The following is a 24,975-nucleotide window of genomic DNA, read 5'->3' on the forward strand; positions in this document are numbered from 1 at the left end:
CCTGCTCTCTGGTGTTTCGCCAAACCCAGGTAGTGTAGTTTAGTCAAGGCAAGGTCTAGAGTCTTGCAGCCCTCCTCAGAACAATGGGTGTTCATATGGCTGGAGAAAGAAAGAAAAAAGGAGGGCGCACTGACCTAGTGCATTACCACTTAAAAGTTTTATTAAAAATAGAATAAAAGCAACGATCCTACTCACAAAAGAAGCTTAGGGAAGTGCTTTTCAGACAGTTAAGCTGGATCTCATGGCACCTGCCAGTAGAACTTGATGACAAGGAGGATCAAATGATACCTCAAACGTCTGGACGGCTGACGCATTTCTGGGGCATACCCCCTTTCTTCAGAGCCTAGGTGGTCCGTGGTAGCTCGTGAGCACTAGGTCGGTGAGCCCTCCTATTTTCTTTCTTTCTCTAGAAATAACTACAGGCAACTGTATAGTATAGTACGAGTGTGTCATGATCTGTGTCATGGCTTTGGTCACCTGCTGGTGGCACTGTTTCTCCCAGTAACAGGGGTGCAGTTCTGGTGTCCACCAGCGGGTGTCTCCCATGGGATGACTCCTCTCAATTAAGGTGAACTGCTACAGGTATATAACCCTGCCCTTCACTACAGTTCAGTGCTTCAGTATTTTGCTTGACAGCCTGTTCCCTGCCTGATCTGATAGCTGTAGCCAACCTGTTCCTGATTTGCTCCCTGCCCTGGACTCTGGTTCTCCCCTTTGTCGCTTATTGACCCCGGCTTGTACTTTTGGACTTTGCTGCTCTCTCCTATCCTGGACCCCCGGCTTGAACCTTGGACTTGCTTGTGTCTCATCCCTGCATTACCTGCTAGTTACGCTCTGATTTCTGGTATATATTCATTCACTAGTTCTGGTGGTTTATAGTTTGCTGTGTCATGCTTGCTTGTCTTGGGGGTTTCCTATGATTGTTTTGCACGTGTGCTTAACCTTTAATAAACATATATTTTTCACTATCTTGGTGCCTATTTCCGTTAGTGCAGCCCATTGACCTGTTACCCAGTACTCAGATGCCTGCGTAGGCATCCCCTGACATAATACTGAAGCCCTATAAACAGGTCGGCTGCACTTGGGAAATTGGCTTTGGGCATTTGCTTTTATAAAATGCATCTGGAAGATATTTTGTACCTGTCACTCCTGGCAACAGATGACAGAGATTTCTGCTATCAGGAATTAAGTGAATACACTAGAGAGGAGTTATTGGAATGTATCCGTATGGCTCATGTTTTTGTTGATCATGGCAGTTTTTTGTTTGATGATGTGCAGCCATTGATTCGGATCTGCACAGAGTTGGCTCAGTCTGGTGCTGCTACTGGGCGTGACGATTACACACCTCCTTTTAGTGCAGCTCAGGTAGAATCTTTGGTGTGGCTGTTGGAGGATGATTCAGCCTTCTTTCATGAGCAGTACTCAGCTTGTCCTCAACAGGTGCTTGCAGCATGCATTGATTCTGTGCAGTCTCTGGTCAGACAAGCTGTGTGCAAACCTGATTTTGTACAGCCATTATTACAAGCCTGGTCCAGTTTGTTGTACTCAGCCCCTGCCAGCTTCCAACCATCCATTTCTAGTTACCAACCTGCTGGGATGTCTTTTTCTTTACCCCCAATTCCCACTTTTGCTGAACAATACACTCTGCTAACAGCAAAGTACAAGTCCTCTGTTTCCTCCTGCTGCACTTACCCTGCCTTTAACCCTTTTGCTGCTTCTCAACTGCCTCCGTTTGTTCCACCAAAATCCTCTTCAAGGTTGGGACCCTCTGTTTCACCACCCCTCCGCTCTTCACCCCTACCAGCTGTATCCATTACCTCCAACCCTATACCCATATACAAATCCTCAGTGGTGAAACCAAAGAAGAAGAAAAAGTTTTTTCCAACCCACTCGATCCTGCCATTAACCCAATCTGCATCCACTTTAGCCAACCTGCTTCAGCCTGTTCCAGTGCCAGCCGCTCAGCTTGTTGCACCTGCTGTTCTGTTTGATGTGCCAGTGCCTGTACCCGTTGCCCAGTCTACAGTTCCAGTACCTGCTGCCCAGTTTAAAGTTCCAGTACCTGCTATCCAGTCCGATGCACCTGTTGTTCTTCCTGTTGTGCCAGCACCTGCTGTTCTGTCTGATGTGCCAGTGTCTGTGCCCGTTGTCCAGTCCAGAGTTCCAGTACCTTCTGTCCAGTTTAAAGTTCCAGTGCCTGCTATCCAGTCCGGAGCACCTGCTGTTCTGTCTGATGTGCCAGTGTCTGTGCTCGTTGCCCAGTCTACAGTTCCAGTACCTGCTGCCCAGTTTAAAGTTCTAGTACCTGCTATCCAGTCCGATGCACCTGCTGTTCTTCCTGTTGTGCCAGCACCTGCTGTTCTGTCTGATGTGCCAGTGCTTGTGCCCGTTGCCCAGTCTACAGTTCCAGTACCTTCTGTCCAGTTTAAAGTTCCAGTGCCTGCTATCCAGTCCGGAGCACCTGCTGTTCTGTCTGATGTGCCAGTGTCTGTGCTCGTTGCCCAGTCTACAGTTCCAGTACCTGCTGCCCAGTTTAAAGTTCCAGTACCTGCTATCCAGTCCGATCCACCGTCTGCTGTCCAGCCTGATTTGCCACCGTCTGCTGTCCAGCCTGATTTGCCACCGTCTGCTGTCCAGCCTGATTTGCCACCGTCTGCTGTCCAGCCTGATTTGCCACCGTCTGCTGTCCAGCCTGATTTGCCACCGTCTGCTGTCCAGCCTGATTTGCCACCGTCTGCTGTCCAGCCTGATTTGCCACCGTCTGCTGTCCAGCCTGATTTGCCACCGTCTGCTGTCCAGCCTGATTTGCCACCGTCTGCTGTCCAGCCTGATTTGCCACCGTCTGCTGTCCAGCCTGATTTGCCACCGTCTGCTGTCCAGCCTGATTTGCCACCGTCTGCTGTCCAGCCTGATTTGCCACCGTCTGCTGTCCAGCCTGATTTGCCACCGTCTGCTGTCCAGCCTGATTTGCCACCGTCTGCTGTCCAGCCTGATTTGCCACCGTCTGCTGTCCAGCCTGGTTTGCCACCGTCTGCTGTCCAGCCTGATTTGCCACCGTCTGCTGTCCAGCCTGATTTGCCACCGTCTGCTGTCCAGCCTGATTTGCCACCGTCTGCTGTCCAGCCTGATTTGCCACCGTCTGCTGTCCAGCCTGATTTGCCACCGTCTGCTGTCCAGCCTGGTTTGCCACCGTCTGCTGTCCAGCCTGATTTGCCACCGTCTGCTGTCCAGCCTGATTTGCCACCGTCTGCTGTCCAGCCTGATTTGCCACCGTCTGCTGTCCAGCCTGATTTGCCACCGTCTGCTGTCCAGCCTGATTTGCCACCGTCTGCTGTCCAGCCTGATCTGCCACCGTCTGCTGTCCAGCCTGATCTGCCACCGTCTGCTGTCCAGCCTGATCTGCCACCGTCTGCTGTCCAGCCTGATCTGCCACCGTCTGCTGTCCAGCCTGATCTGCCACCGTCTGCTGCCTTTCAGCCTGATGTGTCATCTTCCCAGCCTGTCGTCTCGGAGCTCGCTACCCAGCCTTATGATCCGGTGCCCTCCGCCCAGCCTGATGTCTTGGTACCTGTTAAACCAGTTCCGGATGCTCAGCTTGCCGCTGATTCTTCTCTGTCCTATCATCAGTCTGATTATGATGCTCTCGTGTTGTCGGCCCCCGAGAGGTTTATACATGTTGCCCTGCCTGTTTTCACCGCTAGATCCAAACTTCCAGACCCTGGTGGTGGTAGGAGGCATGCTCTGTTTTCGGACTCTGGGGGCTTGTCTCCCAATGGGTTAAGAGACTTTGACCAGAAGACTTTTTGGGACCTTTCCGCATCTACATGCACTACCAGGGCAAGGGCAGAATGGAGTGTCCAGAGGCCACTCCTTGGGGGGGGGGGGAACTGTCATGATCTGTGTCATGGCTTTGGTCACCTGCTGGTGGCACTTTCTCCCAGTAACAGGGGTGCAGTTCTGGTGTCCACCAGCGGGTGTCTCCCATGGGATGACTCCTCTCAATTAAGGTGAACTGCTACAGGTATATAACCCTGCCCTTCACTACAGTTCAGTGCTTCAGTATTTTGCTTGACAGCCTGTTCCCTGCCTGATCTGATAGCTGTAGCCAACCTGTTCCTGATTTGCTCCCTGCCCTGGACTCTGGTTCTCCCCTTTGTCGCTTATTGACCCCGGCTTGTACTTTTGGACTTTGCTGCTCTCTCCTATCCTGGACCCCCGGCTTGAACCTTGGACTTGCTTGTGTCTCATCCCTGCATTACCTGCTAGTTACGCTCTGATTTCTGGTATATATTCATTCACTAGTTCTGGTGGTTTATAGTTTGCTGTGTCATGCTTGCTTGTCTTGGGGGTTTCCTATGATTGTTTTGCACGTGTGCTTAACCTTTAATAAACATATATTTTTCACTATCTTGGTGCCTATTTCCGTTAGTGCAGCCCATTGACCTGTTACCCAGTACTCAGATGCCTGCGTAGGCATCCCCTGACAGAGTGTTACTGGCGCAAGTGGAAAAAAACTCTTGCGATCGGTATGGTGTCCTCAGGGTATCAGCAGCCTCTACGCGTTTCACAAGTTGTATTGCGTCATCAGGAAGCTGCTGTACTTTTGCTGGGCTCTATATTTATACCCCTCTATGGTCGACTGTAATTGATGGTATCCGCCCACTCCCCCCCTGAAAATGGGCGAACCGGAAGTTTTTTTGCCGCCATTTAACTTTCTGGAACCACCTCTTTAAACGGCGTAGCTTACTGCGACGGGCACGGGCATACGTACGTTCGTGAATCGGCGTATCTTGCTCATTTACATATTCGACACGTAAATCCACATACACGCCCCTAGCGGGCAGCGTAAATATGCACATAAGATACAACGGCGTAGGAGACTTATGTCGGTCGTATCTTAGCAACAGTTAGGCTTATCTCATTTTAAGAATGCGCGCAAAGATACGACGGCGCTCATTCGGACTTACGACGGCGTATCTACTGATACGCCGTCGTAAGTCTCTCTGAATCTGGCTAACTGTGCTTTAGTGGTTTATACCTTTTCACTTTTTATTTTTGTTATTCATGTGCACTCCACGCTACTCAATTTAGCGCTACACAAATTTTCTCACCATTCACATTAGACTTTGTTTGTTTGAGTGTTAGCAGCTTTATTCTCTTTTACTTTTTGGTTCAGCACAGTATTTTTCCCCCTTCTCACATACAATTCGCACAAACTCACCAAATTTGGACAATAGAAGATTGGAAAAATGTTGCCTGGTCTGAAGAGTCTTGATTTCAGCTGCGACATTTTGGATCAGAATTTGGTGTAAACAACATGAACGCCTGGATCCATCCTGCCTTGCATCACTGGTTCAGACTGGTGGTGTAATGGTGGGGGGGATATTTTTTAGTCACACTATGGGCCCCTTAGTACCAATTGAGTATTGTTTAAACACCAAAATCTCCCCGGGTATTGTTGCTGACCATGTCCATCCCTTTATGACTACAGTGTCCCCATCTTCTGATGGCTCCTTCCAGCAGGATAATGCACCATGTCACAAAGATCCAATCATCTCACCTCTGGACAATGAGGTCCCTGTACTGCCATGGCCTCCACACTCACCACATCTCATCCAATAGAGCGCATTTGGGATATAGTGGAACGTGAGATTTGCAGCAACTGTGTGATGTTATCATGTCACTATCATGGGCGTCCAAACTCCAAAGGTAGGGGCAAGGTGGGTCAAGTTTACCCCCCCCCCCCCCGGCAGGGCTGGTGCTACCTATAAGCAAGTGCGCACAATTCATTCGGGGGCACCGCGCTGCATGTCCCAGGGCTGGGAGTCACATATACAACATGGAGTGTCAGGGAGTGATGGTGTTTACGGCAGCTGAGCTGGGGGAGGCAGCGCTGTCATAGGCAGGAAATACAAAGCTCTCCCGCAGCTTGCCTGTTACCTTTCACTTGCTGCCTGGACAGCGTCTGCTAATGCTCAACCCGACCAGATCACTTATTATTTATCTCCCCTCCTCTCCTCCTCCTTGGCTCGGACTGCCGGCTGTGTGTGCTCTGCCTGGACATGTGTGAGAGTCCCAGCACTCCCTTCTAGATAGGGGCCCCAAGAACACTCGCTGCATGGGGCCCCAGCCTAATCTGAGCTGCTTGGCATGTGCAGCTGTTGTAGCCTTCCATCTGCCTTTTCTGGGGTTAGTAATCCATTAAATTCTCTCTGTCACCTGAAGGTTGCAAATTGATTGGAGGGGAATTCTCCATACTAATGATTGTGTGTGTAATTTATCGGGGTGTAATCTGTGTGTATGGGGGGTGTAAAGTATCTGTGTGTATGGGGGCAGGGCCGGACTTACCATTGGGCTTGACTGGGCTCAAGCCCATGGGCCCCGCCCAATAGGGGGCCCCGGGCCCAATCGCGGCAACCTCCTCCCGCAATTTCGCGGCAATCCCCTCCCGCAATTCTGCGGCAATCCCCAGTTTTGCGGCAACCCCCTTACCGCAATTTCGCGGCAACCCCCTCCTGCAATTTTGCAGCAATCCCCCGTTCGCAGCAATTTTGGCACCCCCCCTCAACAACTTTGGTCGGATCGATGTAATTCTCGGCAGCCCCCAGCCCCCCCGCTCAACAACTCTGATGCTCCAGGGGGCCCCTTTACTGCAGCTGTGTAAGGGGCCCCAAAATTACTGAAGGCGGCCCTGGGAAGAGGTAAGAAGTCTGTCCAGCGGCTGCCCCCCTCAACAATTTTGATCGGTCGGCCAGTGAATCCCAACCCCGCTCAACAAGTATGATAGTATGATCGGTCGGCGCACTGCCCCCCGCTCAACAACTTTGATAGGTCAGCCGGCGGATTCAGCCCCCCAACCCCCCTCAACAACTATGATCGGTCGGCGGTAACAACCCCCCCGCTTCTCTGCTCCAGGGGGCCCCTTCCATTGTTAAGCCCAGGGCCCCACCATCCTAAGTCCTGCCCTGATGGGGGGTGTATTGTATCTGTGTGTATGGGGGGTGCAATGTATCTGTGTGTATCTGTTTGTATGGGACTGTAATGTATCTGTGTGTTTGGGGGGTGTAATGTATCTGTGTGTATGGGGGGTGCAATGTATCTGTGTGTTTGGGGGGTGTAATGTATCTGTGTGTATGGGGGGTGCAATGTATCTGTGTGTATCTGTTTGTATGGTAGTGTAATGTATCTGTGTGTTTGGGGGGTGTAATGTAGCTGTGTGTATGGGGGGTGCAATGTATCTGTGTGTTTGGGGGGTGTAATGTATCTGTGTGTATGGGGGGTGCAATGTATCTGTGTGTATCTGTTTGTATGGTAGTGTAATGTATCTGTGTGTTTGGGGGGTGTAATGTATCTGTGTGTATGGGGGGTGCAATGTATCTGTGTGTATCTGTTTGTATGGTAGTGTAATGTATCTGTGTGTTTGGGGGGTGTAATGTATCTGTGTGTATGGGGGGTGCAATGTATCTGTGTGTATCTGTTTGTATGGTAGTGTAATGTATCTGTGTGTTTGGGGGGTGTAATGTATCTGTGTATGGGGGGTGCAATGTATCTGTGTGTTTGGGGGGTGTAATGTATCTGTGTGTATGGGGGGTGCAATGTATCTGTGTGTATCTGTTTGTATGGTAGTGTAATGTATCTGTGTGTATGGTAGTGTAATGTATCTGTGTGTTTGGGGGGTGTAATGTATCTGGGTGTATCTGTACAATGTCCTCAGTCTCTGACCGTGATCATGACATTGTCAAAAAGGGGTGGAGCATGGGTGACCTTAAAATGATGCCCGCCCTTGAAAAAAGTTCTGCGGGCGCCCATGGTCACTATGGAGCAAAATCCCAGAGGAATGTTTCCAACACCATGTTGAATCTATGCCACGGAGAATGAAGGCAGTTCTGAAGGCAAAAGGGGGTCCAACCCGGTACTAGCAAGGTGTACCTAATAAAGTGCTTGGTGGTGAGTGCATATATTTTGCCACAATAGTCAAAATGTGGGAAAGCAACAAAGAATACGTTTGTCCAACCTTCCAGGTCCAGTCTTTAGTAAAGATCTGAGTCTCAGCAATGTCTGACCGATTCCAGGATACGGCGAGTTTCAGCTGATGGTCCCAGTTCTCTTGGCCATTGTGATCAGCATTGTGGGAGGCTGAAAGACAGATATCAATGGTCATCACTATGTGTTTTTTTTCCACTTTCAATAAAGACTTTACCTATTAAGTTAGCGTAGTGTTTATATGTCCCTTCATTTATTTTCTGGCTTCTTAAACCCTAAAGGGGTTGTAAAGGTACATGTTTTTTCACCTTAATGCATTCTATGCATTAAGGTGAAAAAACATCCAATGATTAGTGGCCCCCAGCCCCCCATTTACTTATCTGAGCCCTAGAAAGTCCTGTGTCGTGAACGTGCTGGCTTCTCAGCTCTTCTCGGCTCATTCATTGGATGACTGATAGCAGCACAGCCATTGGCTCCCGCTGCTGTCCATCAAATCAGTTATGCGGTGTGCCGGGGGCGGGGCCGAGTGACACAGTCGGCGGCTATGGCCGCCACTGTATCACACGGGAGCATGCCCGCAATCTAACCCTCCTTGGGAGAGCATTTCCCAGAAGGGGTTAGCTTTTGTGGGGAGGAGCTGAGACAGCTGCCGAGGGACCCCAGAAGAGAAGGATCGGGACCACTCTGTTCAAAACGAGCTGCACAGTGGAGGTAAGTATGATATGTTTGTTATTTTAAAAAAGGGAACCTTTACAACCCCTTTAATCAGTAACACTGGGGAATGGATGAGAGAATTGACCACTATATCCTGACCTGCTAAGCAAAAATTTCCATCCAAATCTGTGTCCCACTAGAGGTACTTTATCCCCGTTCTTGTGGTAAATCTGTAAAATTTTGTATTTTTTAAGCAACAATCTAATGGTGTAACAAATAGGTGATATGTAAAAACAAACTTGAGGATATTACCTTTTTTGAAGAATGAGGAATGGTCATACATGTGCATGACCATTACCATTGAGGTAAAACCCTCAAGTTGTGCATGCTTTACTTGTATTATATGAGTTCTCTTCAGGGGTGACTGACAAGAAATGCCACATAGTAAGCAGCACTTAGTGAACATACAAATAATGCTTCTACAGTCATTTAAATGGTTCTAAAGGTTAAAAAAAAATTCTACCTTAAAGGGCCAGATCCACGTACCTCGGCATAAATATAAGCGGGCGTAGCGTATCTCAGATACACTACGTCGCCGTAATTTAGAGCGGAGGATCCTTATCCACAAAGAATTTGCGCCGTAAGTGTAAATGTGTCGGCGTAAGGGCGCGGAATTCAAATGACAAATATGTGGGCGTGTTTTATGGTAATTCAACTTGACCCCACATAAATTATGTTTTTTTTGAACGGCGCATGCGCCGTCCGTGGGGGTATCCCAGTGCGCATGCTCGAAATCACGTCGCAAATAGTCAATGCTTTCGACGTGAACGTAATTTACGCAAAGCCCTATTCGCGAACGTTTTCCGCAAACAACGTAAACGACGGAAAATTCGACGCTGGCCCGACGTCCATACTTAACATAGAGCAGGGGTAACGTTACGCCGAAAAAAGCCTTACGTAAACGTCGTAAAAAAATGCGCCGCCCGGACGTACGTTTTGAGAATGGGCGTATCTAGCTAATTTGCATACTCTACGCGGAAATCAACGGAAGCGCCACCTAGCGGCCAGCGTAAATATGCACCTAAGATCCGACGGCGTACTAAGATGTACGTCAGTCGGATCTAGCCCCCATTCAGGCGTATCTTGTTTTGTGGATACAAAACAAAGATACGCCGGAGCAACCTAGAAGTTACGCGGCGTATCAATAGATACGCCGACGTAACTTCTTTGTGGATCTGGCCCAAAGTGTCTGTAAAGGCAGAAGGTTTTTTTATCTTAATGCATCCTATGCATTAAGATGAAAAAATACCTGTGTGTAGAAACCCCCCTTAGCCCCTCTAATGCCTACCTGAGCCTGATCTTCCTCCAGTGCTGTGCACGAGTGCCCCAGTCTCTCCCTCCTGATTGGCTGAAACACAGCAGTGACACCATTGGCTCCCGCTGCAGTCAATCAACGTCAGTTAGCCAATCAGGAGAGAGAGGGGCGGGGCCAAACAGAGGCTCTGTGTCTGAATGGACACAGACAGCTGTGGCTTGGCTCGGCTGCCCCCATAGCAAGCTGTGCAAAACCATTACACAGCGCAGGTAAGTTTAACATGTTTTTTTAAAAGTGTATCTTAGGCCACAGTTTATACACTTTAAAGCGGTCCTCCACCCTAAAGTGGAGTCCCGCTGATCGGAACCCTCCCCCCCTCCGGTGTCACATTTGACACCTTTCAGGGGGGAGGGGGGTGCAGATACCTGTCTAAAGACAGGTATTTGCACCCACTTCCGGCCCGGCATTCACGGGCAAAAGACGGGCATTCCGTCACATCCCGTCGCCCCCCCCCCATTGTGTGCTGGGAACACTCGGCTCCCAGCACACAGCGGGAGCCAATCGGCGGGCGTGGCGCGACTCGCGCATGCGCCGTAGGGAACCGGGCAGTGAAGCCGCAGCGCTTCACTTCCTGGTTCCATCAGCGTGGATGGCGGAGGGAGCAGCAGGGTGACGAGCGATCGCTCGTGCTCTGCTGCGGACGGCGCTGGACTCCAGGACAGGTAAGTGTCCTTATATTAAAAGTCAGCAGCTGCAGTATTTGTATCTGCTGGCTTTTAATATTTTTTTGGGGTGGAACATCCGCTTTAATGTGCAAGTCTGAAAAACGTCTAATGGAAAGCAGATACTTTTTCCTGTTATGGAGCCTCAGAGAAATGTTTTTTTTTTTTTTCTGCTAGTAATCTCTGACCTTTCAGCAAAGCTTGCAGGATTGCCACATCCATCCCTTGATCGCCAGCCTTCTGCTCTCGGAGGATAGTGAGCAGAGACCCCATGCGGACAATATCTTGAATCTGTAGAGAAATTTGGAGACTCATATGAATATCTGAAATGGGATTACATGTATTCTTTAGCCAAAGACTGCTTCCCTGGTAATAATTCTGAACTAATAGAGGCCCAAAACCAGAACCTTTCGGAAATATACTTTTCTATGAATAAAGACTAAACAAATACACTAGAGCTGGCCATGATATTGCACATGGCTGAGCTTTGCAAAAGGTGTTTTGCAGCAAATATTGATGAAGTTAAAAAAGAATCGATGAGCCACTGTGTGACCATTGTTAGCGAAATCAGGCTGTTTGCGGAGGTAGATTCACGTAGGGGCGCCTAACTTTAGGGCGGCCTAGCCTTTTTAGGCTACACCGCCGTAAATTAGTTAGGCTATTAGTGATTCACAAACCACTTACCTGCTAATCTACGGCGGTGTAGCCTAAAACGAGCGGGCGTAAGGGCGCCTAATTCAAATGACTTGGAGGGGGGCGTGTTGTATGGAAATGAGGCTTGACCTCACGTTTTTTGACTTTTTTGACACTGCGCATGCGTCGGGCGACTACATTTCCCAGTGCACATTGCGGCTAAGTAGGCCATACGGGCCTATTGATTTCGACGTGTACGTAAACGACGTAAATCCCGATTCGTGGACGACTTGCGCAAACCATGTAAAAAATTCGAACCTCGCGGCGGGAACGGCGGCCATACTTAACATTGTTATTCCACCTCATAGGTGGAATAACTTTAGGCGGCCTATCGCGTACGGCAGGCTCGCGTTCATTCGGGAATCGTCGTAAATGCTCATTTACATAATCTACGCCGGCCGCAATGGAAGCGCCACCTAGCGGTAAGCCAAAACATTGCAATCTAAGATAGGACGGCGCAAGCCGTCCTATCTTAGATATGTTTAAGTGTATCTCTGTTTGAGAATACATTTAAACAAACGCCGAGGACATTCAGAGTTAGGTCGGCTTATCTACTGATAAGCCGGCCTAACTCTTTGTGAATCTACCTACGTGTCTCTAATAGTAGCACATTTCTTCTCAGTGAAATAATCCATCTTTAAAGCTAAAGTTCACTCACCATTCATTTGATCTGCCATTCAATCAAGTCACAGACATCATCAGACTGTGCTTATCAGCTCAGCATCCCAGCAATCACTGGCTTGCCGACGCCCTCACAAGCGGTTTTATTAAAAACCCAGCAGGAAGTGATGTCACAGCATGTGACCTCCCCCATAGGAAGTGAGCTCACAGCATGTGACCTCCTCCATAGGAAGTGATGTCACAGCATGTGACCTCCTCCAAAGGAAGTGAGCTCACAGGGTGTGAGCTCCACCCAGCAGATGCCCATATATGGATTTGACAACACAGGATGTGATAATACATGATAACCCTTCTAACAGGGATATTTAGATACATACAATACATGAATACAATATAATACAACAACAACAGCACGATACGATACAATAATAATAATACAATAACAACACGATACGATACAGTAATAATACAATAACCAATGAACACAGTTCCTGATGAGGGGAGCTTATCTGCGGGTGTATGCTCACGCCATAATACAATGTTGATCGGACACTGAGAGATGACAAAAGCACACATCCGCAAAAATAGACAATGCGTTTGCAGAGTGGACGCATCCCCACAGGCGAATTTCTGTGCATCATACAGGGGCCCTTTCGTCGGCCGACGTCCCCACTCCGCAAACACCCTTCTTCAAATCAGAAAGTTTATCTCAACCAGTCTCAGACTGCGCCAGTCAGCTCTTTAGAGTGGGTTGCGGAAGTACTAACACTGGGTGACACTATGACAGTACATATTAAATACATCGTGAAATTTTCACAACAGCATCACTCACTTTCTTGGTCCACATGATAATTTGATCTTCTGTAAAACTGTCATAGGACTCAGAGAAAAGATTTTGCAGCTTCTCCTTAATGAGGTTGATGGTAATCCTGGAGGAACTAAGATTCGCCACTTGTGCTATGATGTCAGCAACTCGACCAGATCCCTCCACAATGACACACGGTGTGTTGTTACACATTGAACTGTAGATGGTCTGTATGAGGGAACAATTAGAACATGGGTCTTCAAACTATGGCCCTCCAGTTGTTCAGGAACTACAATTGCCACCATGCTTAGCCATGTCTGAGTTTTACAATGCCTCATGGGATGTGTAGTTCGGCAACAGCTGGAGGGACGTAGTTTGAGGACCCCTAAATTAGAACATCGGAGAGAAGAAGGTTACCTACTACACTCTCTGGTGGAAAATAGGTATTGGCACACTCAAGTGTCAGGCATGGGTATCAAACTCAATTTCATTGTGGGCTGGGTCAGTAGTATGGTTGCCCTCAAAGGGCCGGTTGTATCTGGGTTGCGCTACATACAGAGTGCAGGCGTGTGCATGCAACCCCAACCCCCTTAAAGCTTCCTTGCATCTCTCCCTCCTACCTGGCCTGGCTCTAGTACCTCCCTGTGTAGGCGGCTCTGCCTCGCCTTGCGGGGAGATCTCGAGATCTGTTCCCGCCGTGGGAATGAAAGGTGAGAGCCGAAGGTGGCGGAAAATTTCTGGCAGTGAGGGCCACAGAACAAGGCCTGGGGGGCCGAAATCAGCCCGTGGGCCTTGTGTTCGACATATGTGTTCTAAGGCATTTTTAAATATACAGGCAGTCCCTGACTTATGAACGCCCGACTTACGAATGACTCCTAATTACGAACGCGTTCAATCCCTTCTGCTTGTGCTCCACGCTGGTCCTGGATACCTCCGAGCAGCTATCTTGCCACATTCCACACTGCAGTACTTCATGTACTGCATGGCCAGAAGAGCCCCAGAAGCGCCCGGAACATCCCACATCCCTGCACAGCCGGAAGTTGCACTTACAAGCAGTGTTCTGACTTATGAACATATTCCATTTACGAACAAACCTACAGTCCTTAATGTGTTTGTAACTCGGGGACTGCCTGTACGTAGTATAAACATCTGCATATGGAAACATTAGCCATAGAATGGTCCGTATTACATATGCTTCCAAAGCATACATTTCTAGGGTTGCCACCTTTTCTTCAAGCCAAACCCAAACACTTTAGATGGGCACAGCAAAGGGGAGCACACAGGAGCCCGGGGGCAGCAGAAGGAAGAGGAAGCTGGACAGGAAAGGTAGCTGGAAGCTGGACAGGAAAGGTAGCGGAGGCGGCGTTTACTAAAACAGATCCCCTGTATTTTCCTCCTGCAGCAGCTGAATGCCAAGAAGAGGGAGAGGAGGAGAAGCCGACAGTCAGTTGCTGCAGAAGTAAAATACAGCCAATTGGTTCTAGTAAATGTGTAACAGGAAGGGGGCACAGGCTCCCTGAAGCTACCCCCGCAGTCCTGTCTGAATAATGTGTCTGGGTTTCAGGCCAATACCACCAACATCTTCTGCCAGGGATTCGTGAGGATGAAAAGACAGAAACTGGAAGTGAGGGGAGGGGGACCGGGAGAGAAGGGGAACCACCGATTGTCCTTCCCATTATCCCCTGAATTGTATTGAGTACCCCAACACTGCCCATCCCTCAACTACAGTCTGGTTTGAATAATGTGTCCGGGATTCAGGCCAATACCACCAACATCTTCTGCCAGGGATTCGTGAGGATGAAAAGCCAGAAACTGGGAGTGAGGGGAGGGGGACCACTGATTGTCCTTCCCATTATCCCCTGAATTGTATTGAGTACCCCAACACTGTCCATCCCTCAACTACAGTCTAGTTTGAATAATGTGTCTGGGTTTCAGGATAATGAAACCCAGACACATGATTCCAAACCCAGTGTCATGGATATGCAATAGTCTGGCAGTTTACCTGTTTCCATCTGTCCATTAGAGGCCTGACTCTTTTCTGCTTACCTTTTTATTTCCTCTCCTTCCTGTATGGCCCCACCCAGGCCATCCCAGGAAGTCTATATTAACTGTTGCACTACAGGCCTGCAATGCTGTTCAACAGTGTTGTTTGCTTAAGTTCCTGTCTGCAGTGTGCTACGATTACCTTCCAGTGTACCGTTTTTGGCTCGTCCCTGATTTCTCCTGTTTGCCTGTGCCCTTGACCTTTTGCCTGTCCCTCGGTTACCCTAGTCTGCCTGTTGCCCTGACCTCGGCTTACCCATCACTACCATTTGTCCTACTTGCTGCTTCCCCTCTCTCTCTGCAGAGCGTGACCTGAGGGATCCCAGGGGTCGCGACCTGGATCCAGCTGCGGCGAAGGCCGTCCTCACCACTAGAGGCTCTGGTGAACACAAAGCTGGGTCTTAGACTCCGCGCCCTGGGCGATCTTGGGTTCACGCTTCCTCTCTGATTCCAAACCCAGTGTCATGGATATGCAATAGTCTGGCAGTTTACCTGTTTCCATCTGTCCATTAGAGGCCTGACTCTTTTCTGCTTACCTTTTTATTTCCTCTCCTTCCTGTATGGCCCCACCCAGGCCATCCCAGGAAGTCTATATTAACTGTTGCACTACAGGCCTGCAATGCTGTTCAACAGTGTTGTTTGCTTAAGTTCCTGTCTGCAGTGTGCTACGATTACCTTCCAGTGTACCGTTTTTGGCTCGTCCCTGATTTCTCCTGTTTGCCTGTGCCCTTGACCTTTTGCCTGTCCCTCGGTTACCCTAGTCTGCCTGTTGCCCTGACCTCGGCTTACCCATCACTACCATTTGTCCTACTTGCTGCTTCCCCTCTCTCTCTGCAGAGCGTGACCTGAGGGATCCCAGGGGTCGCGACCTGGATCCAGCTGCGGCGAAGGCCGTCCTCACCACTAGAGGCTCTGGTGAACACAAAGCTGGGTCTTAGACTCCGCGCCCTGGGCGATCTTGGGTTCACGCTTCCTCTCTGATAGCAGCAGTCGGCTATAGGGTTCACTACCCTTTGGTGCATCCCTGACCCCAACGGGGTGCACTTGTCACCTGGCCACAGGTGACCCGACACCCAGACTGTCCGAGTGAATACTGGATAGGTGGCAACCCTAAGACTTTCCAGCACCAATCTGAAACTAGAATGGTTTATTTACCACCTAGGAAAAAGATTTGTTTTCTATCACTCTCCGTCCAAATCCTAGTCCTGCAGAAAAATGGTATTTAACAAATGGTAATGACACACATGCACGTTCCATGAAAAAAAAAAAAAAACAGTAAACTACCTTTAGGCCTCGTACACACCACCGGATCTATCCGCTGGAATTGATCCGCGGATCAGTTCCAGCGGATACATCCGGTCGTCTGTACGGCCTAGCGGATATTTATCCGCGGACATTTCTCGGCCCGATCGATTTCAAGCGGATATAAATTTCTTAGCATGCTAAGAAATGTATCCGCTTGAATCGTGTCCAGCGGATTGATCCGGTGGTCTGTACAGACTCACCGGATCAATCCGTCCGCTCCCCTCCCTCGCGTGCGTCGTAATGATTCGACGCATGGGTGGAAGTACTTACCTTCCAGCGTCGCGCACGTCGCCGCGTCATCATCGCGGCGACGGCGCGACACGTCACCGCGGATGAATTCCGCATGGATTTTGATCCGATGGTGAGTACAAGCCATCGGATCCAAATCCGGAGGAGGAATCTCCGCTGGAAACGGTCCGCCGGAGATCCCCTCGTGTGTACGGGGCCTAAGATAGAGTAATAGCATCCAAGAGGGTTACAGTGTGAAACTAGAGTCTACAGATCCAAGTCCAGGGGACATTGGAAGGTCAACATGGGCTGTATAAAGATTTACAGGCTTCTCAGTAAAAGATGAACTTTGGGATAAGCAGATACTGTTTAACTACAAGAGTCATGTTTTCGCACTTGAATCTTGCTGCTAGCTTTACAAACTAATAACGGAGCTTGCAAAGGTATTTGGTGCTACAATACCCACAATATAGCGACTATAGACCTTATTGGGCATTTATGAACTCACGTCCAATGTTCCGGGACCTCCTTCCAGCACCACGCACACTATGGGGATTTTAATGGCGGTTCCTGGGATAGAAAAATAAAATAACATAAAATTGCATTTAGCTTTTTTGTGGGATGAATATGTCTTACTGTTACAGACCCAAATAAGCAGTCTGTGAGTGTATTGTATATAAATGTTCACAATTAATCTGTGCTGAGCCATGATCCTTTGAATGCTCATTTAAAGTGTAAGTAAACCCCCCCCTATCGTTTTCAGCCAAGGAAGATGCCATCTTTGCCTCTGTTTAATCTACAAATGCCATGATGCTGCCATGACACCAGCTATTGGATGGTTTGACAGTTTGGTTGAGAGCACAACCAATGGGAGTGTTACATTTCCGGCACATGCCAGAAATGAAACTGTTTTATGGATAGGTTTACTTCTGCTTTACCCCAAATTTAAATTTTTTGTGGTTGATTTACTAAAACGGGAGAGTGCAAAATCTGGTGCATGATAGCCAATCAGCATCTAACTTCAGCTTGTTCTATTAAAGCGGAGGTCCACCCGATTTTTTTATTTTTTAAAAGCCAGCAGCTACAAATACTGCAGCTGCTGACTTTTAATAAATGGACACTTACCTGTCCAGCGTGCCCGCGATGTCGGCAGCCGAGGCCGAGCAATCGCTCGGCCCTCGGGTGCCCCCGCCCCCATCCTCATTGAGGGAATCAGGAAGTGAAGCATTGCGGCTTCACTGCCCGGTTCCCTACTGCGCATACGCGAGCCATGCGGCGCACCCTCTCTGGTCCCCATTGTCTCCTGGGACAAGTGTGTTTCCCAGAAGACATCGAAGGGTGACGCAAAGAGTCTATTCCCAGAAGTGGGTGCAAATACCTGTATTATATAGGTATCTGCACCCCCCTGAAAGGTGCCAAATGTGACACCGGAGGGGGGGAGGGTTCAGAAAAGTGGAGGTTCACCCAAAAACTTAATTTTTAACATTAGATTGAGGCTAATTTTGTCAAGGGGAATCGGGTGTTTTTTTTTAAATCGAAGCAGTACTTACCGTTTTAGAGAGCGATCTTCTCCGCCGCTTCCGGGTATGGGCTGCGGGACTGGGCGTTCCTATTTGATTGACAGGTTTCAGACGGTCGCATACATCGCGTCACGATTTTCCGAAAGTAGCCGAACGTCGGTGCGCAGGCGCCGTATAGAGCCGCACCGACTTTTGGCTACTCGTGACGCGATGTATGCGACCGTCGGAAGCCTGTCAATCAAATAGGAACGCCCAGTCCCGAAGACCATACCCGGAAACGCAGTGCCGGCCCAAGACATTGTGCTGCCTGGGACCAAGAATGAAATGCTGCCCCCCCCCCCCCGAAAAAAAATCACGCCAACCAAAAGGCCCCCACATTCATTATTTTAAATCATGATAAGGGGACCCGTCATGGCTCTATACATGTATAAAGGAGTATAAAGAGGACCTGTCATGGCTCTATACATGTATAAAGGAGTATAAAGAGGACCTGTCATTGCACTATACACGTATAGGAGTATAAAGAGGACCTGTCATGGCTCTATACATGTATAAAGGAGTATAACGAGGGCCTGTCATGGCTCTATAGATGTATAAAGAGAACCTGTCATGGCTCTATACATGTATAAAGAGAACCTGTCATGGCTCTATACATGTATATAAAGGACCTGTCGAGACTCTTTACATGTAAAGGAATATAAAGAGGACCTGCCATGGCTCTATAAATGTATATAGGAGTATAAAGAGGACCTGTCATGGCTCTATAGATATATAAAGAGGGCCTGTCATGGCTCTATACATGCATATAGGCGTATAAAAGGACCTGCCATGGGCTCTATACATGTATCCAGGAGTATAAAGGGACCTGTGTATTGCCGGCGGCCACAATGTCTTTTGCGCAAACTAATCAATGTACGCTAATTGTGTTTTGTTTTTTTTGGTACCAAAAATATGTAGAAGAATACATATTAGCCTAAACTGAAGAAAATAGTTAATTTTTTTTAAATTTGGGGGATATTTATTATAGCAAAAAGTAAAAAAATATATATATTTATAGCACAAAAAATAAAAACCGCAGAGGTGATCAAATATCACCAAAAGAAAGCTCTATTTGTAGGGAAAAAAGGACATCAATTTTATTTGGGTAGCGGAACAGGCTGGCGGGCATCAGTATGCTGCCCCCCTAAAAGTGCTGCCTGGTACCCATGGTACCACCCGGTCCCATCATAGGGCCGGCCCTGCAGGAGCGGCGGAGAAGATCGCTCTCTAAAACGGTAAGTACGGCTTTGATTTAAAAAAAACACCCGATTCCCCTTAACAAAATGAGTGTCAATCTAATGTTATATTTTTTTTTTTCGGGTGAACTCCCGCTTTAACAAAAATAAAAAACAACAAAAAATGGAAGCTGATTGTTTTGCAGAGCTGCACCAGCTTTTGTACTTTCCAGTTTTAGTAAATCAATCCCTTTGTGTAGGGTGGATAATGGAGAGTAAATGAATGTAAATTAATAGACTTCTTTAAAAATTAGGGGAAAAACCCTTTTATCTGGCACTAAAATCAGTGTCCCTATTCAAAGATTTCCCTTTAACCCCTGTTCTGGTGACTGCCATAAAATGTTGAATTTCCTATCACTTTCTATCCCAAGACAATGGTCAACATTAAAAATAGAGGACACAGAGAGCAATAAAACCTGACAGAGGACCTAACCAGTACTTACTCTATTAAGGGTTGAGCTTTAGATACACTTAAACCCAACTAATTACTTCTTGTAACTCTCAGAAACAATACTTTTTTTGTGAAAGACCCAACAGAGACAGGGGGATTTGGAGAGGACTGATGGGTAGCCTCTTGTCTACTGACTATGGACCCTGGCATTTGAGGGAGCTACGAGCAATCAGGAAGATGTCCTGTTATGTAATGCAAGATGACATGTTATTAACCACTTAAGCCCCGGACCTTTAGGCAGCTAAATGCCCAGGCCAGGTTTTGCGTTTCGGCACTGCGTCGCTTTAACAGAGAATTGCGCGGTCGTGCAACGTGGCTCCCTAACAAAATTGGCGTCCTTTTTTCCCCACAAATAGAGCTTTCTTTTGGTGGTATTTGATCACCTCTGCTGTTTTTATTTTTTGTGCTATAAACAAAAATAGAGCGACAATTTTGAAAAAAATGCAATATTTTTAACTTTTTGCTATAATAAATATCCCCCTAAAAACATATATACATTTTTTTTCCTCAGTTTAGGCCGATACGTATTCTTCTACCTATTTTTGGTAAAGAAAATCGCAATAAGCGTTTATCGATTGGTTTGCGCAAAATTTATAGCGTTTACAAAATAGGAGATAGTTTTATTGCATTTTTATAAAAAAAAATTTTTTTTACTACTATTGGCGGCGATCAGCGATTTTTTTCGTGACTGCGACATTTTGACACATTTTTGGGACCATTGTCATTTTCACAGCAAAAAATGCATTTAAATTGCATTCTTTATTGTGAAAATGACAGTTGCAGTTTGGGAGTTAACCACAGGGGGCGCTGTAGGAGTTAGGGTTCACCTAGTGTGTGTTTACAACTGTAGGGGGGTGTGGCTGTAGGACTGACGTCATCGATCGAGTCTCCCTATAAAAGGGATCACTTGTAACACAGACACCAAACTGTGGACACAGATTGAGCAGAGCCAGAGTTCTATCCCACTACGCGGAGCCCCGGGGTGCTTTGCGGCGCTGCCGCCGGGTCTAAAGAGTCACCCGCTGATAGGTACGACAACTAAGATCTGCTCGCAATTGTGGATAAAGCCCTTGCTCACAACGCGCAACTCCAGGCTGAAACCAATACTGGGCCATCCCCAATTCTCCCCGGGCCTGCTGGATAAAAAATTCCTTGAATTACGTGAGGCCGGGTTTAGCCAGGCATCACACTTTAGCGATAGGGGAAATGGAAGACCGCCGCGGAGCTGGCGGATCCCACGGGTCCTTATGGGTTGGACCACATGAGAGCGCTTCAGCTGGGACATGTCCTGAGCAGCATGCCACCTCCTGATGGCACACAGCAACCACTCACGCCCCTGGAGGAGTTGTGTATGGGGTCCGGGATGGTATCTCACACTCTGTCACTGATGTACGGTATACTAAACGTCCCGCCCGCTGACAGCCCTGTCCCATGCATCCTGTCCCATGGGCTGCTCCTTCTCCACGGGTAAAAAACAACGCATCCTTGAGCTAACCCACAAGTCCTCCATATGCTCCAGGACCCAAGAAACGAATTATAAAATTTTGACTCGATGGTACAGGACCCCGGTGCTGTTGCACACTCTCTTTCCGGAGGCGTCGGACCTGTGTTGGCGCTGTCGGGAGGAGAGAGGTACCCTCCTACATGTTTTCTGGTCCTGTACCCGTCTACGGGGATTCTGGAGCGAAGTATGTCGCATAACACAGAAATTCAGTGACCGGGAAATCCCAGACAACCCAGCTTTCTTCCTGCTTCACGCGACGGACACCCCTCTGCGGGTTTACAAGAAATCGGTGGTACGCCACCTGCTAGATGCGGCTAAGGCCTGCATCCCGCTGACTTGGAAATCCCAGAACCCACCCACACTAGCCCTCTGGCTCAACAAAGTCGATAGTATCAACCGTTTGGAGGATCTTATCCTCACCGGCCAAAATAGACAGGAAGCATACAAAAACACATGGCAACTGTGGAATGTGTTTAAATACTCCTCTGAAGGACGGAGCCTTAGGGAAGAGCAAGCAGGAGACGCCGATTAGTACGTTCCCCAGACTGCCTGACCGCACCCCCCCCCCCCCCCCCCAGGAATCCCCCCCAACCCCCTGTCACCTCTCTTTTCTCTCTCTTTGCTCTTCTTCTTCTCTTTCGGTACACCAGTACCTGGTCTTTCTAATTTCTTATTATTTAAATACTTTGGAAAATGAAGGAGAGATTGGTTCGGCATGGGTCAAGCTACCTAAGGGCCCCCCTAGGCCGAGGGGCATACGTGATGCTCGTGCGGACCCCTGAGGGGATCCATGCGAGGGACATCACACGTAGATTGGCAGGCAGATTTTTAGGCCTCTCAATAGCACACACGCTGCCACTCTAAATGGGGTCATACACCCAGGGACTCTCTAGAGACGTCTTATATTTAGACACACGATGTTGCTTGATGATACTACCAGTAGATAATACAGTCTTTCAATAACTGATCTGTAATGTCCCATGAGATGATAGGCTGCACAGTTGTTGACCCTGTAACCTGATGTGTGGTATCACACAAGTTGAACTGTTGTACCATCATGGCCTGTGCGGGCCGATCTTCCTGTTATAAATAAAAATTTGATCACTCGATCGATGTGCCGCCACAGTGAAGCACGGGGAAGCCGTGTTTACATACGGCTCTCCCCGTTCTTCAGCTCCAGGGAGCGATCGCGACGGGGCGGCTAGAAACGACGTCGTCTCGGATCGCTCCCCAAGGTAAGCCGCACGCAGCGCAGGGGGTCCCGATTGGACCCCCGACCCGCTAGAAGGCAGGGACGTATATATACGCCCATCTGCCTGTACGTGCCATTCTGTGGACTTAAATAGGCGTGCGGCGGGCGTTAAGTGGTTAACACATTTAACAGTCAAGGAAGACATGACGGTTTCTGCCAACTTGAAACTCAGTGAGAAGATGTGAAAAGAAAGCTGGTTAATGAGATTTGGACAGCCCTGGGTCTTTTTGAATATTTGGTTACTGGTGCCCGATTGTCTGGGGTGGGGAATGTGCTTTGACTGCTAGTCATAAGCCTAGTACACATGGGCCGAATGCCCATGCTGCAATAAAACCCGGCCGACCTTCGGCCCGTGTATATGGCAGCCACTCTGACTGACGGATGCGCATGCTGAAAAACCAGCAGCCGACCAGTTCCCAATCACCATTCTCAGCCAATGGCTAGGAGCGCTGACCGGAGTGTTCTGGCGGGGGGACCGTGCCCATGTCAGAACACAATAGTTCAAGCGGGGGAGATCGCTGTACTAACATCGAATAGTTAATACAACGGCTCTAAACCGGAGCTGACAGCTTTTTTGTGATAGTGTGTACCAGGCTATACTGATAAGACTTGTCTAGGGGTCTGGCTGTTAATTAATTAATGTTCAATTTTTTTCCCGATGAAAATATTCTGAGCGCAAATTACTATCGTCTGTATGGAACTCCGACGGAGAAAAAAACACGCATGCTCAGAATCAAGTCGACACATGCTCGGAAGCATTGAACTTAATTTTTCACGGCTCGTCGTAGTGTTGTACGTCACCGTGTTTTGGACGGTCGGAATTTGGTGTGACAGTGTGTATGCAAGACAGCTTGAACGGAATTCCTTCGGGAAAACCCGTCAGAGTTTATTCCGACGGAAACTCTGATCGTGTATGAAAGGCATAAGGTCACTTGTGGACCAGTGGCGGTGCGTCCATAGAGGGCGCCGGAGTGCCGCCCCCTCTCGCTCCCGCACCGCCACTGAATACAATACATAGATTCATGCATTGCATGAATCTATGTATTGCCGCTGCTGCCGACTATTCAGATGGCCGGCCCCCTGGTGAGCGCCGGCCATCTGAATAATGGCAGCTGGTTGGCTGTAATAGGCTTCCAAATACTTATCCAGGGACGCACAGGGGGTGCGTTCCTTGGATAAGACTGACAGGCGTCTCAGCCAATCAGGTTCACCGGTTCTGGTACCGGTAACCTGATTGGCTGAAGCGTCATCGAGGGCGGGAGAAGACATCAAGGGACCATTGAAGGAGGATGGCCGACCCCAGAAAGTTAAGTGCCGGGCGGGGGGGGGCAGAATTTTACAGGGCACAATGGCGACAATTACAGGGCACAGTGGTGACAATTAAAGGGCACAGTGGCGACAATTGGCACAGTGGCGACAATTGGCACAGTGGCGACAATTAAAGGGCACAGTGGTGACAATTAAAGGGCACAGTGGTGACAATTACAGGGCACAGTGGCGACAATTGGCACAGTAGCGACAATTACAGGGCACAGTGGCGACAATTACAGGGCACAGTGGCGACAATTACAGGGCACAGTGGTGACAATTGGCACAGTAGCGACAATTACAGGTCACAGTGGCGACAATTACAGGGCACAGTGGCGACAATTACAGGACACAGTGGCGACAATTACAGGGCACAGTGGTGACAATTACAGGGCACAGTGGCGACAATTACAGGGCACAGTGGTGACAATTAAAGGGGACAGTAGCGACAATTAAAGGACACAATGGCGACATTTGATGGCACAGTGGCTGCGTTTAATGGCATGGCACAGTGGTGACAATTGATGGCACAGTGGCTGCGTTTGATGGCATGGCACAGTGGCTGCGTTTGATGGCATGACACAGTGGTGACAATTGATGGCACAGTGGCTGCATTTGATGGCATGACACAGTGGTGACAATTGATGGCACAGTGGCTGCATTTGATGGGCCCAGTGGCTGCATTTGATGGGCACAGTGAGTGAGGCTGCAATTGTTTTGTTTTTTTCGTTTGTTTGCGCCCCCCCAAAAATTTGGAGCACCAGCCGCCACTGTTGTGGACCATCCATATGATATGTCTCTCTGCCATATAATGGTAATCTTTGCCAATGGTAGGAACAGAGAATTCTCACAAGTTCTCCTTCCAGGTACAAATCCATCCAATATAATAAATTCATCCAAATCTCTTCATCATGTCACCACAAATGCCTGGTTTGCCAGCAGAACCTCCATATCATCTTCCCCTTACCTCCTCTTTGCATTGTCTGTTCAGAGATAAATTTCTCCAGGCGAGTTCTCAGTGGGATTTCCACCCCATAGCGTCCATGTGTCCCATCATCCACCAGTATGAAGTGTGTGTGATTGTTGTCCAGACAGCACAGCCTCCCCTGTGATCCTTCATCCATGGGGTACAGGGCAGGAGCTCCCCCCTACAGACAAATTCACATAAAAAAAAAAAATTAATAGTATCCGACATCAGGTCATGGCACTTTTGTAGAAATGTGAGTGCTAGTGGACACTATAGACATGTGCATTCGTTTTCGTCCAAACGCATTTTCGTACGAATTTCAGGTATTTT

The 24,975-nt window shown here is 48.5% G+C and overlaps 1 protein-coding gene across 1 annotated transcript in view; it reads right to left on the reverse strand.

Moving 5' to 3' along the window:
* LOC120928841 (transient receptor potential cation channel subfamily M member 2-like) overlaps nt 1-24,975 on the reverse strand; it is a 191,430-nt gene that overhangs the window by 117,983 nt on the left and 48,472 nt on the right. Inside the window, exons 7-11 of the mRNA XM_040339861.1 lie at nt 24,646-24,826; nt 16,878-16,939; nt 12,821-13,021; nt 10,863-10,965; nt 8,015-8,136 (exon numbers count right to left, since the gene is read on the reverse strand). Coding sequence (XP_040195795.1) covers nt 8,015-8,136; nt 10,863-10,965; nt 12,821-13,021; nt 16,878-16,939; nt 24,646-24,826 — 669 coding nt within the window. The remainder of the gene's footprint in view (nt 1-8,014; nt 8,137-10,862; nt 10,966-12,820; nt 13,022-16,877; nt 16,940-24,645; nt 24,827-24,975) is intronic.

Source organism: Rana temporaria, chromosome 2, assembly GCF_905171775.1.
Source record: "Rana temporaria chromosome 2, aRanTem1.1, whole genome shotgun sequence".
In the NCBI taxonomy this organism is placed as follows: domain Eukaryota; kingdom Metazoa; phylum Chordata; class Amphibia; order Anura; family Ranidae; genus Rana; species Rana temporaria.